This window comes from Peromyscus californicus, unplaced genomic scaffold (genome assembly GCF_007827085.1).
Source record: "Peromyscus californicus insignis strain IS unplaced genomic scaffold, ASM782708v3 Scaffold_6__1_contigs__length_162567912, whole genome shotgun sequence".
NCBI lineage: Eukaryota > Metazoa > Chordata > Mammalia > Rodentia > Cricetidae > Peromyscus > Peromyscus californicus.
Window position 1 is genome coordinate 61,112,968 of NW_026294584.1, and position 13,826 is coordinate 61,126,793.

The following is a 13,826-nucleotide window of genomic DNA, read 5'->3' on the forward strand; positions in this document are numbered from 1 at the left end:
AGAGCCAGCACAGGAAATGACAAGGTAAAGCCACAGGTGTGGTAGGAGGGGCTCTGGCAGCCAGAGCAGAGGCTAGGCTAGATGAGCGGGGGTGGGGGGGTGGGGGGGTGGGGGGGTGGGGCCCAGGGACAGGAAGCCATGAAGGTGGTGACCAAGAGAAGAAAGCCCTCAGGAACCACCTGGGCCTTTATGTGTCTGTCCCTCCCCTTGGCCCTGGAGGCCCCACCCATTCACCACAGCACACCCCACAGGTCCACCATCACTTCCTCTTCTTCTTCTCCTTTGCCAGTCTGGCCTCCTCAGCCTCCTGTTGGTCCTTGCTAAATTTCATGTTCTTTCTTCCCAGTGGAGTCTTGAAATACCATTCCTGGGGGGCAGAGAAGCAGGGATTGAGTCCACTGGATGCAAACCCTCCCTTCCCCTGACAATTTTCTTCCATCATCCCCCAGGTTTGGGGGGTGGGTGGGCAGGTGCCCCGTCACAGAAGGGGCTTCTCCTAGTTTCCAGCAGGTACTTCAGGCCACAGTGTCAGCCATTCTTGAGAGGTGCATGTCCCTCTGTCCCCACAGGCCTCTGTGACTCCTAATGTCAACCTGCCTCCAGGGATAGTCATCAAATCCAGTGACAGCTAGAGCAGGCAGCCCAGGTGGCACTCCCCAGCTTCTTTGCTCAGGCTCCTACACCTTGGTCCCTTCCTTGGTATTACTAGTCCCTTTTCCAGCAGAAGCCCAAGTTCATTTACCCTGACCATCTCCTGGCAACAGGGCCACAATGGGCGGAACCCCAGGCATGCAGAGGGCTGACTCCAGGCTGGCACTGCTGAGCCCACTGACCCTGCCCAGGCACTTTCACCTTCAGGGATTCCTCCTCTTCCCTGTATACTGGATCCAGCCTCGCCAGGTGGCTCACAAACTCGGAGGCAACCAGTGGCTTCTTGGACAGCTGAAGGATCCGCCGCTCAGTCAGCACTGACTGGATGACTTGTAGAATATGACCAGGTGTGTAGCCATCAGACACCCGAGCCAGGGCACTGACATCCAGGCTCTGGGTCAGCTGGGTTCCCCGGTTCTCTATCATGCGCTTCCAGAGCACTGCAGGCAGAGGAGAGGGTGGGGTGTAAAGGCCAGAGAGCAACAGAAAAGCCACGCCCACAGACAGCTCTAGCTGTGTCTAAGCAGCTCTGAGCCCCCCGGAGAGCAGGAAGGTGTGGGACCTGGAGAGGTAGGGATGATGCTCTAGTTACATACCCAGTGTCCATGATGACACGGAGGTCAGGAGCCAGTGAGCCTGGCTGCTAGCATATGGTCTTTCCAGACCTGTCATCTGGTGCTAAAGCTGAGGCTCAAAGCAGCAGTGGGGGTGGGGAGAGGGCAGGGGCTCAGAAGGGTCGGGGTCCCTGGGTTCCACTCCTGGCCTCACCATAACGAGAAGCATAATCGGGCCGAGGGATGAAGAGGATGCGCTCATAGAATCGGCACAGCCCCTTCAACTCCGCTAGCTGTGGCCGGTCAGTAGTGCCTATCAGCATCACACGGTCACCAGGGCTCAGCAGTTTAGTGGCCTTCATGAGGTCCTTCTTTATTCTCTTTGGGTCCAACTGCTCCAAGGAGAGAAAGTTACAGGGTTGAGGCATGGTGACTGGGCCTGTGAGAGCCCTGTTCTCAGAGCACATGGCATCAGCTCTGAGTGTCACAGGCCTTCTAAAGCAGGCATGACAAGAACGGAGACCGTGAGCCAGACATCAGTTTCATTTTCAATGACTTGAGCGGGATTTCCAGCCTCACCCCAGGCTCTGGTTGTCCCTCACAGCCCTTTCTGCCCACACTCCTCACCCTCCTTTCTTCCTTTGGGATCTTCTTATAGAAGGTTTTCTCAGTATTTCCAATCCAGATGACAGAGGGCTGGTAGACCCGGGCCACCTGGATAGGTTGGAGTGTAGAAACCAGGTGTCAGGCATCCCTGGGCAAGGGGCAGACCCTAGCAGCTGACCCTGGGCAAGGGGCAGACCCCAGCAGCTGACCCTGGGCAAGGGACAGACCCCAGCAGCTGACCCTGGGCAAGGGGCAGACCCCAGCAGCTGACCCTGGGCAAGGGGCAGACCCCAGCGCTGACCCTGGGCAAGGGGCAGACCCCAGCAGCTGACCCTGGGCAAGGGACAGACCCCAGCAGCTGACCCTGGGCAAGGGACAGACCCCAACAGCTGACCCTGGGCAAGGGACAGACCCCAGCAGCTGACCCTGGGCAAGGGGCAGACCCCAGCAGCTGACCTTGCAGCCTCTAGCTTCCATTTGCTCTCCAGGTCTGCCTTCATGTCCTCCCACATCCCTAGCATAAGGACTGCAGGGGAACCCAGGCTCCCGCAGGGGTTGCTGGGAAAACATCGGCTTAGGCCCCTGTGTCTCAGAGCTATATAGGTCATCCCTAAAGCGCTCAGAAAACCCACCCTGCGGCTCTTTCCACCCTGAGAAGTCACCCCACAAGGCTGCAGACCTTGAAGACAGTGTGCACCAGCAGTTGTGCCCCATTCTTTCCAGGGTATTTGCCCATCACGTTGCCAGGTGACAGGTCAAACAGGTTGGCACCGGTTTCTGTGCATACCGCATGGACCAACATCTTCTTCCCCATGCCAGAGGGTCCCACCAGGAGGATGGAGCGGACATGGGGAGCCATGGAATGTATGTCGTGGGAGCCTGGGAGGAAGTAGAGAGGGCTGGGGCAGGCCATGGACCAAAACTGGGCAGTGGGCTGCAGAAGACCCCTGAGTTCTGCCAAGGCCTGGGGCTGAGAGTGTGAGATGCAGGTGTGGGCTGTGCTACCTCCCCCAGGACTTGAGCAGCTCCCCCCAGACTGCGGCAGCACCCTGCTTAGCAACCCCCTCGGTAGGGAACTGAGTGTGAGGCCAGGAGGGACCGCTGCTGTTTCCACACCATACATTTCCACCCCAGGATTATGGTGGGTGGCGTTGAAAGGCCCATGGCACACTGGTTTGGAAAGCTCCTGGTCTCTGGCATTTAACAAGCTCTCGGGGATGCTCTTCTGAAAAAAATGAGACTGACTACAGGGTGTCACTTGGGGTTGAGCAAGTCATGGACGCACTTGCTCTCTGGGGTGGCCCAATCTGAGTGTAACTGCAGAAGGATCTGTGACAGTCGGGAGTCCTATACCCACTAAGGCTAGGGAGGATCAAGCTTGCATACCCCGCTCAGCCATGCTTTCCTGGTCCTTCCCAGCCCTGGCTTTTCACTCCCCTGAGGTTCTCACCCAGCCGAAGAACCCCGTACAAGGCCATGTTCTGTCGTATATCAAACAGGGAAGGCATGGGCATCTTGTTTGCCAATGTTAGCGTGGACCCAAGATAGAGGCAGTCACCTGTCGGGAGAGGGAGGGACCACCTGATGAATGGCACTCCTGTGGGTGTCTGGAGGGGAGATCTGCTGGAGGAGCGGCATCAGGAGGGGGCAAGGGTCAGGAGGCCTCCATGGGGGGGGGGCCTCACCAATGTAGTCATTCAGTGTCACCAGCACACTCTTCTTTATAAGGCCGATGACAACAAGCTCTTCAAACAACGAGTCCACAGTCCTGGGGGAGAGAGGTGCAGGGGGACCTCACAGACAGTGAGAGAGGACAAGAGAAAAGGAAGGTGGAGGTGGGGAAGGGGCTTTGGCACAAGAAGAGGGGAAAGGGGTCCCCTGGTAACATTCTGTGATCAGAAATGTCAACAGAGCTTCTGGACAGCCAGAATCAGAAGATGGAGTCCCGGCCACGGTGTCAAGGGACAGGTACTCCACAGTGGGTGCCCTGTGGAATGTGGCAGGAGCCCACGCCCCCTGTGACAAATGCCCACCAGCCTTTCATGTCCACCATTTGAAATTTGGGTTCAGTGCAACCCTCTTTCCCTCTTCCCAAGACAAGTGTAGGGTGAGAATGCCCTTGTGAGTCGTGGTCCTCGGGGAACTGGCATTAGTGGGGAGAAGGCTTTGGGCAGGTCCTTCAGTCCCCCCAGGGTGGTTAACACAGGCACAGATGGAAAGGACGGAGCCAAGCAAAGGTTGGAGGGATAACATGTATGATGATTATAAACCCCACGTGTGTTGTTCCGTGTTGTTAGTGTGTGTGTGTGTGTGTGTGTGTGTGTGTGTGTGTGTGTGTGTGTGTGTGATGTACATTTGGCATGCAAACGTGCAAGTGTGGGTGTGTGCACACAAGCATGTGCGTGTGCATGCATGCTGAAGTCAGAGGTCAACACCAGGTTGCCTTTCCCGGATTGCTCGATCCTACCTTTACTCTTTGAGACAGGGGCTCTCAGTTATCACTTTTGCTTGACTAGCTAGCCAATAGCTTCAGGGATCCACTTGTCTTCCCACACACACACACCTCATCCCCTGATTCAAAAGCAGGCAACAACCATGTCCGACTTTTTTGTTGTTGTTTTGTTTTTCAAGACAGAGTTTCTCTATGTAGCCCTGGCTGTCCTGGAACTCACTCTGTAGACCAGACTGACCTCGAACTCAGAGATCTGCCTGCCTCTGACCCAAGTGCTGGGATTAAAGCATGTGCCACCACCGCCCAGAGGTGTTTTCATTTTTAAAGGCACTTGGTGGACAAGGTTAGGGGTTCAGCGAGGTGAAGTAACTTCCCTGGTGTCATACAGCAACAGACCCAAGCCCAGAAATCAGGCTTTCTGCCCTGGACCGCCTCCCCAACACAGTGCAAGGCATGGGCAGCAGGATCCACTACCTGTCCGGGGTCAGATCTTTCTCCTTCCTCTTCTTCCCACTTTTCTTCGCAGCTTTTTTCTGGTGGGCAATGAATATACAGGTGACTGCTTTTTATTGCCTCCTCACCCCCGGGCCCTCCGCTCCCCAGCCCCGGACCCTTATCTGCTTTTGGAGCCTTCAGGGGCCTGCCCTCCTCCTTGTCCACAGCCAGACGCAAGTTCTTCAGTTCCTGTCGCATCAGCTCGTCCACCTGGGGACGTGGCAGGGTGCGTAGTGGGCAGACGGGGGAGAAGTGGGAGAGGAGGAAGAGGAGCCTCAGGAGAAAGTCCAGGTGGGGAGGAAGGGAGTCGGCCGCCCGCCGCCAGGGCTTTCCCACTACAGAGTCAGAAGCTCTCCTTCCCTCCATTGCTCCTGTTCACACCAGATCTGAAACCGCATCTTGTTCTCCATGACGTGAGAAGCCACCCCCGCCAGCCATTAACGTGGGATGGAGTCCACCAAACAGAGTTGGAGCCGGAAATCCACCCTTTACAAATAAATCTCTGTAACCTAAGCCGCTGTAGGTTTTATGTGGGCTGCTGGAAGCCAGGACCCTACCAAGGATGGGACTGGAGGATGACATATGCCTCCCAGCAGATAGCCCTGGTGGTCCAGTCACGAGGTTCGGGGGTGGGGCATGCTCAGCACCATGCCCAATCTGACCATGGTTCTGGGGCCCTCCTCCTGCCCTCACATCTTTACTGGTCCCTGAGGGGAAAGGGGACCCTGGGGAAGCCAGGGACAGTGTGGGTGATGGGACAGCAGGTAGAACCTGGCCTGTGTGCAGAGAACAGAGGTTCACAGAGGATTGGCTAGATGCCCAGGCTGGGGAACTGGAGGGCATGGGTGGGGAGGGGTCGGAAGTGGCTAGGCGTTCCAGAGGTGGACAGAAGGTAGCAGCTGAGGGAAGCCTCAGGCTGTGTGCACACCTGTGCCCGGATCTCCAGCTCCACTTCCTTCCTTTTCTCTTCCCGGAGGGTCTCAGAGTCAAAGTTCTGGCTGGGGTGTTTGTTGTCATAGCGACTCTTCCACAAACCTGATCACATTTTTAAAAGGGGGGGGGGGGGTCATAGCTAGCCTCCTGTTCTTGCTGGCTGCCCTAGGCTTAACTGCTGGACTCCAGAATTCAGAAGAAAATCAGTAATGTTCCCACCCAGGCAACCATCACACCCTCCTTTAACATCTCACCTTACATTTGCCAGTGTCACACCTATGGCAGATACTACTTTCTCCATCCCCAGGCTCAACACCCCCCAGGCCACTCCCTTCTTACTTGTGTATTCCTCGTGGCCGGCACTAATCACAGGGATGAATTTGGATGGCAACACTTTGAACGTCACATCTGGTTCCTAGTATGGAAACGTGAGACCGAGCTCTCCTCCTGACCTGTGCCTACAGGCAGCTGGGAGATCCTTCCCGGAAGCTGTCTACAGTGATGCCTCAGGCTCTCCCTCCCCGCCCACCGGCTCCTCTGCAGGGCTAACCTTTTTGGCCTTTTCATCCTTGGTTTTCTTTTTCTTCTCTTTTTTTTCCTTCTCATTGTCCTTACCCTTCTCTTGTTCCTTCTTCTTGCTCTCCTGGGCCTGCATCTCCAGTTCTATTCTCACCTGGATCCAACAACAAGCGGTGTTCTGGAGACGGAGGGGATCCCACAGAAGTGGGAGAACCCAGCCGGGCGGCGGTGGCGCACGCCTTTAATCCCAGCACTCAGGAGGCAGACACAGGTGGATCTCTGTGAGTTCGAGGCCAGCCTGGTCTATACAGTGAAACCCTGTCTCAAAAAAAAAAAACAAACAAAACTGGAAGAACCCAAAGGTTGGCACGGGCAGACCTGGATCCTCACAGCCTGGGGAAACTGCCAAGGTAGAGAGAGCTGAGTGTGCAGAGATGGCACTCTGGGGTGGGTGTCAAACAAGAAAAAGAAGCTGAGGAGGACCATTCTCATTGGAGCTGCTGCCCTCTCCAGGCCCATGTGACTTTGGAGCCTGAGTGGTCTCACCAGACCTCCCTCCCTCTCCAGGCCCATGTGACTTTGGAGCCTGAGTGGTCTCACCAGACCTCCCTCCCTCTTCAGGGCCATGGCTGCCTTTAGTCCCACGCAGTTTCTTTAGCCATTCATCTTTGCTCTGGCCACAGCTGTCTCGGTTAAGGCTGACCCTTCCCCGTCCACTGCCACATCCTCAGCTCACATTCACTGTTGTCTTTAATCCCAGGCTGAGCCTGTCCCCATGTCAAGAGTACCTGCTCCGGAGTCTTGTCTGCAAAGATCAGGTAGGATCCACCCGAAGCCTCGTCTGGATAATCAGGGAACCGACCAGTAAGGGCACTGAGTGGGTACAGTGTAGTTAGAGAGAGATGAGTGGATAGAGAGATGGGTGGGTGGAGGGATGGATGGGTAGAGGATTAACTGAACAGACTGATGGGTAAATGAATAGGTGCACAGAGGGAGTAGTTGGCTAGATGGGAGGAAGGATAAATGGAGAAAGGGAAAGAGATTGGGGATGTAGAAAGCACAGGAGGTTTAGAATGGAAAGGGCCATTCACAGTCCTCTCCCTACAGGAGAGGTACCTCTGGTACCTCTCTTCTCTCAGGGAAATGGGAAGGCAGTGTGGAGATGGTCCTTATCGTGGAGCTCGGGGTCTAGACCAAGAGTGTTAGGAAGAAGTGAGAGTTGATGCAAAGGGGGACCATCTCTCTAGAGAGAACAGGTTGGGGCATGATGAGGCGGGAGCTGTTCTAGGGACAATGGAGTGAGGAGGGATGAGGTGTAGAAGGTTGGGTCAGCTGTGGCTGTGGACACTGACTGGCACTCAATAAACCACTGTCGGATTTGATCCTTCATCTTCTCCTTCATGTCAGGTCCCTCCGTCTCTGTGAGAGAATCGTGGGTCTTCCCTATGGCATCCTGGAATTCCTCTTCCTTTTCTACCTGCCGGATCCTCCGGGACTCATCCCCCAGGAAGGCCTGGCTAAGGATGCTCAGGCGGGCTGTCTGGTCGGGCGAGGGGAGCTAGGGGAAGTGGAGAGAGGGCAGGGGGCTCAGGGTTTTACATGGGATGGCCCAGCCCCCGCGTTTAGACACACACACCTGCCCTCACTCAGCCCCCAACACACCCACACATTCGCCCAACTCTAGGGCACATGCCCTCACGGAACAACGGGTATGCCTGCATCAGGAGAAATTGTGTTTGGAGCCGAAATTTGTCTGTGTAAATTACCCTGGTAATGAGTTTGCTAGATGCATCCGGGCTGCCCCCCGCCCAGCAACCCTCCCCCGTGAGCCTGGGGCCCCAGCCCCCACGCACGCACGCCCCGCCCGGCGGCCGAGTTGGCAGCCGCTCTCACAGCCACTTTCCCGCCTCATTGGCTCCCAAATGTATTTTAAATATCACTCTGCGCAGAGACAATTACTGAAAACGCTGAGCTCACACTGTTGATGGGCCCGGGCGGCCATGCTCATTCCTCACCCACTACTGTTGCCCCCACCCCTGCTCTCCCTCCTGGGGGGTCCCATTCTGCAGCCTCTTAGCAAGTCTTTGACCTCTACTCATACACAGCAGCCCCCTTAGTAGTCATCCAGCCTGCATCCTTCTAGTCCCTCTGGCCTCGCCCCCAACCCCTCTGCCAGCCAGGTCTCCACAGGATCTATCCAGGGCAAAGCTCCTCTCCCCAGAGTGTGACCCTCGCCCAGTCAAGGCCTTCAACAGAGACTGGCTGGATGAGGGAAGGGTTTGAGAGCAAAGGACACTTTAAGAGAATGGGGCTGCTCACTCCAGCTGGACACACACACGTGCACACGTGGACCGTACAAGGGTCTCAGCCCCTTCCAGTACCTGCCCCCATGTGCAATCACTCAGTAGAGCAGAGAAGCTCATCTTGGCCCCCAGAGCAAGTGGGGGGGGGGCCTGTGACCTCACAAGTCCTGTTTAGGGGTGTATTCCTACCCCAACATGGCTTCCAGTGGTTCCCTGAGACTAGAAGAGACCTGAGGAATACCATGGGGTACTCCTGCTGGACCCACCCCTGCAGCCTCTCCTCCCAGCTAGGTCAGGGATGCACGGTTCAGGATGCTCTGTGCCATCATTTTCCTGCCCCCACCCCACATCTGAGATCCTATGGGATGCTCTAGAAGGGGGCCAAGTGGACAAGCCCGGTGAGTTCCCTGTCCTTAGGCTTCTTAGAAAGAGTCCTCAGTGGACCCTGCGACAGGGGTGCAGAGGATGGAGATGGGGAAGGAAGAGCCCTGTGTAGGCCAGGGAGGGCTCACCATGCCAATGAACTCCATTTCCATGCGCCGATCCTGCTCAATGCGTTTCCTCTGCAGGTAACCCTTCCACACCTGGGGTTGGGGACACATGTCACCCAGATGCTCTCCAGGCCATGTGACCTCAGGCCTAGCGGGGAGCAACAGGGGTGCCTCTTGCTAACTGATGTCTCCTAAAGTCTTGGCCCAGGAGGTTAGGGTGGGACTGGAGAAAGGAGGGTGGTGGATGCCCTAGAACTAGAGTTACAGAAGATTGTGAGCTACCATGTGGGTGCTGAGAACCAAACTGAGCTCCTTTACAAGAACAGCCAGGGCTCTTAACCTCTCCAGCCCCTCCCTGCAGTTTTGATCTAAGGGAACTGGGCTAGAGATGAGAGAGAACCTCTCTAGGGCCTAGGTACAGAGTGGACCAGTGTGCTCTCCGAGGTGCCGGGCATAGCCATCCCAAGACACCTTTGTGCTTGGCCTCATTGATAGATTAAGGTCCCAGGTTTGGCATCAAGCTGTGGACCACAGACTTGAGGCACCTTCCTTCATTCCTGGGATTAATTCCTGAGCCCAGCCAGCTCTTACTGGGAGAGAGGAGTCTACCCTGGTCCTCTTTCTGTCACCCAGGGTTACCTTCTGTATGACAATGGCTCCCTGGTCCTGACTGAATTTCTGTCGCCCATTCTCCCGAGTCCTCTTATCACGTTCCTCCTCTTTCCGAATCTCTCGCATGAAGGTGGCTCGCAGTCGGCCCTGCCTGGCCCGCTCAGCACTTTGCACTAGAATTAGGGCCTCGGTCCGGCCCATTCCTCGAAAACTCTGGCCATAACAGTGACAAAAGAAGAGGAAGCCATGAGGAAGCCTTGGTACCCAGGGTGGGCAGCCAAGAGATCGGTCACCGAGGATGCGCTGGGGTCACAGTCCTAAGTGCTGGAGATCTGTCCTGCAAGGTGTCGGAGGGTTCCAGGGAATACAAGAGCAGCCTTGGAGGAGGCTGGGGATTGCCAAGGAGCACTCTGAAGTGGGAATAGGATAGGGCAAGGCCTGTCTGTCCTGGGGAAAGAGGTGTAGGAGGACTCTTGAAGGATGTCCCTCACCTACAGTAAACGTCCGGCAGGAATGAAGATGTTCACAAGAGGCGTCTGTGTCCCTCTCTTTCACTGTCTGGTGATTGAGACAATGAACCCCAAGGAATTGGAATTTCCCCCAGGAAGATCATGGGGGGAAGAAGGAAAGTGCTGGAAGCCTGCTGCCAGCCAGAGGGTGAGCTTGTGTCCCAGAAAAAGACACTTCAGAGTCATGACAATTGTTAGCCCACCGCGCAGGAAAGACTGGAGCCCAGACAACGGTGCTGGGTGGGACTTTGAGGGGACTTTGAGGGGACTACTTAGTGATGCGTATTTCTGGTCCTCTATGTAAACCTGAACCTCATGTTATTTATTTATTTATTTATTTTGTTTTTCGAGACAGGGTTTCTCTGTGTAGCTTTGCGCCTTTCCTGGAACTCACTTTGTAGACCAGGCTGGCCTCGAACTCACAGAGATCCGCCTGGCTCTGCCTCCCGAGTGCTGGGATTAAAGGCATGCGCCACCACCGCCCGGCCTGAACCTCATGTTATGACCCTGAAGATGAACTTGGAATCACTTCTTTGTACCTCTTCCCAAGGTGGCCACAATGAGTACATCTTTCTCTGCTCTTCACTATAAACTTGTCTAATTAGCCAGTGGAGGGCACAAAGCTGAACCTACTTACTTTGTTAAGGTTTCCAGGACCAGGTGCTGGCCTACGTGACTCTAGCAACATTACCTCTTGAGCAATCAGTGGCTCCAGTCTGCTCAGGATCTGGGCCAGCATCTGCTGCCGTGCCTTCATAGCGCTGGACTGCTCCAGCTGAAAGTACTTGGGGATGGGGACCTCCAGGTCTGCCTTTAGCATGATATGTGGAGAAGGAGGGTCAGGAATTAGAAACCCAGGCCCTCTGGCCCTCTGCTGGGTTTCCAGCCATGCCTGCATCCCTTGACACCATTTCCCTCCCACCTAGAGGCCTGGGATGGGAAACTTACGGACTCTGGTTTATGACCGGAGTCACCCCTTTCTTATCCTGCCCCACACCTGACTGAGGAATTCTGGGGTTACCAAACCCAGCCATGCCTCTGGATCTATAGGAAAGATTTGATAGTGTCTTTCTCATCCTGACTCCTACATAAGAACGTGGGATCTTGGGGACCCCTCTTCCCTACCCCACCCCCAAGTCTACTGGGAGCTAGCTGGGGAAATCTTGAGACTCTTTGACTATGAGCAAGGACTGAATCCTGGCCTTGATGAAACAGGACTGGAGAGTGCCCAGCACTGTGCTCTGAAACCTCTAGAACTTGGCCGTGCTCACAGGTCTCCTGGGATGTTTCAAGAAACAAGGGCAGATTTAGCGGGGCTGAGACAGACTCTGCGTTTCCAACAAGCTCCTAGGTGATGACCAGGGACCACACTCTGAGAAGCAAGCCTCCATAAGACCCTCCTCCTCATCTATCCCCTGAGGTTCCCAGGTCTTCTCAGACACAATGTGAGGCCAACTCTTCAAAAGCCCCCCAGTTCCTGGGACTCTAAACCTCAACCCTCATCACCCTGCTCCCTAATAGAACTGCCTCAGGTCAAGGCCCGCCCAGTTCCCAACCTATGACTGCACAGGCCCAACCCTCCAAACCCCAGCCCCACTCAGGTGGCTGGCTGCCTACGCACTGGGGTCAGCTTGAGATCCTGCAACACTCGGTCCAGGCAGTGGGTCTCCCACAGGTCAACTCGCACCAGCTCATCCTTGAGCTCCAGCACACGGCCTGCCACGCCGTCCAACAGGCGCCGCAGCAGCCGACGCTTCTGCGGCTGTACCATCTGGTCGTAGGCCATGTCAAAGCGGCGCAGCAGCCCCAGGTAGTACAAGTAGTGCACCGAGAGCCTGTACTGGAAGTTATGCCGCTCCTGGCTGGGCACGGGTTCCAGCAGAGATGGCTCTTTCTCCAGCACCTCTTCCAGAGTCACATGGGAGGCCTCCCAGAGGCGTTGGTAAGCTCTAGAGAGAGGGCAATGGTTGTGTGCCTCAACAGCACCACAGAGGGGACTGGGCATGGGGGACAGAGTTGCTGCCTTTGGGGGACTGTGAACTTGGGGTTCCAGAGGGACTGATGATCTTCATGGTGTCAAAGTGGACTTCAATGAAGTAAAGGGCCGCTGGGGGATGATTGGGCACAGGGCTGGCTTGGAGGGCTAGGATAAAGGTCTTCAGGTTTTGATGGATCAGCAAAGAGAGTCTGGGAAGTCAACAGCCTGGGCCGGGTGTTCCCAGGAGGAGGGGAGTCTAGAAGCATTGAGTCCTTTGTAAGGAAGAGTACTGCCCCATCCACCATGCAGTGAAGGTCTGGAGTTGTGAGTGAGGAATGAGGAGAGAGAGGCATCCATTCCACAGAGCCCTGGGGCTGGACTGGATTATTGTTCAGGGCAAGTCTGCAGACTGAAAACTAGCCCCAGGCAGGTGCAAGCAGGGACCATGGGAATGCCCAAATCCACCCAGGGCCTGCCAGCACTCAGCCCCCCTCTCTGCCTGGGCCTCTCGGGTCCAGTGAGGTCTTTGCTCTTTGCCCCCTCTAGCCCTCAACTCACCTCTCAGACATGGTGTCTTCACCCCTCAATGCCCTTTGTGAGTTGGTGGGACTGCGGCAGCTATCCAGGGGCAGAACAGTCTGGCTTGAAGAATTCTGACCCATTGTACCTATGTTCTAAAGCTGAGGGGTGGGGCTGGGGAGTGCAGGGCTGGGAAAACTTATCTAGGAGTACATCCCTGAGGCTGCACACCGAAAAGTCCTTGGGCAATGGCTGTAGAAAGGTCAGGGCAGAATGTGGGACAACTGACCCTTTTCTTGTGCCTACCAATAAAGGAACAGTCTCTATTTGATGCCACCTGTGAGCTGGAGGGGGCGGGCAGGTTGAGCACATGTTCCACAGGCGTCATTCCAACTGAAACTGCTCATCCAGAGTACTGGTGGAGTCTTACTACGGTTTCCACCCATTTCCCCTCCTCAGTCTCCTGAGTAGCAAGTGTGCAATTGTACACGCTTTTAGTTACTTTTCTAGTGTTGTGATAAAAACACCAAAGCAACTTAGAGAAGATTTTGGCTTATGGTTCCAGAGAGCTAGAGTCCATAATGACAGGTTGGGAACAGCAGGCAGGCATGGCAGCTGGAGCAGGAAGCTGAGAGCCCACATCTCCAACCTCACGCACAAAGCAGAGAGAGAAAATGCAATAGGGCGAGGCCTGAAGCTCTCAAAACCCACTCCCAGTGACATGCTTCTTCTAGCAAGGCCAAACTTCCTAAACCAACCCCACAGCATCACCATCTAAGGACAAAATATTCAAATGTGGCACACTAAGAGACATCTCACTCAACCACCACATACACTGTGACTGTCCCCTTCTCCTGTGCTTTTAGTCCTTGTGTGTGGGGAGACTATTGGGAAGGGAACGAGGGCCTGGTATACGATAGGCACACATTCTACCCCTGAGCCTCAGCCTGGTCTCTACTCTTGTGTATGACCTCCCTGAGACGTCTCTATGGTAGGAGCAGGGAAACGCACTGGATTGTGGTCAGAAAGCCCTGAACTCTCCCTTTCCCTGATTTTCAAATCACCGCTGCCCGGGAACATACGTCACTTGGAGCTGGTGGACTAGGTGGTGCTCCCGGTGCTCAGACACAGCTTGCTTGACCAGCTCTCCAGCCTGGGCCAGCAAGACGGCCTTGCCAGCCAGCCATTCAAAAGGTGTCACTCA

General features: G+C 55.4%; 1 protein-coding gene across 1 annotated transcript; it reads right to left on the reverse strand.

Moving 5' to 3' along the window:
- Window positions 1-203: 203 nt before the first annotated feature.
- Iqca1l (IQ motif containing with AAA domain 1 like) lies at window positions 204-12,672 on the reverse strand. Its single transcript, XM_052721506.1, has 19 exons — window positions 12,662-12,672; window positions 11,747-12,074; window positions 10,817-10,936; window positions 9,644-9,829; window positions 9,026-9,097; window positions 7,563-7,768; window positions 6,999-7,083; window positions 6,242-6,364; window positions 6,031-6,106; window positions 5,687-5,793; window positions 4,885-4,968; window positions 4,738-4,796; window positions 3,497-3,579; window positions 3,262-3,369; window positions 2,491-2,690; window positions 1,833-1,919; window positions 1,420-1,597; window positions 853-1,091; window positions 204-367 (listed from the first exon to the last, which is right to left on the reverse strand). Exons 1-19 carry the CDS (start codon window positions 12,670-12,672, stop codon window positions 260-262), a joined length of 2,460 nt encoding a protein of 819 aa, XP_052577466.1. The 3' UTR covers window positions 204-259.
- Window positions 12,673-13,826: the final 1,154 nt, after the last annotated feature.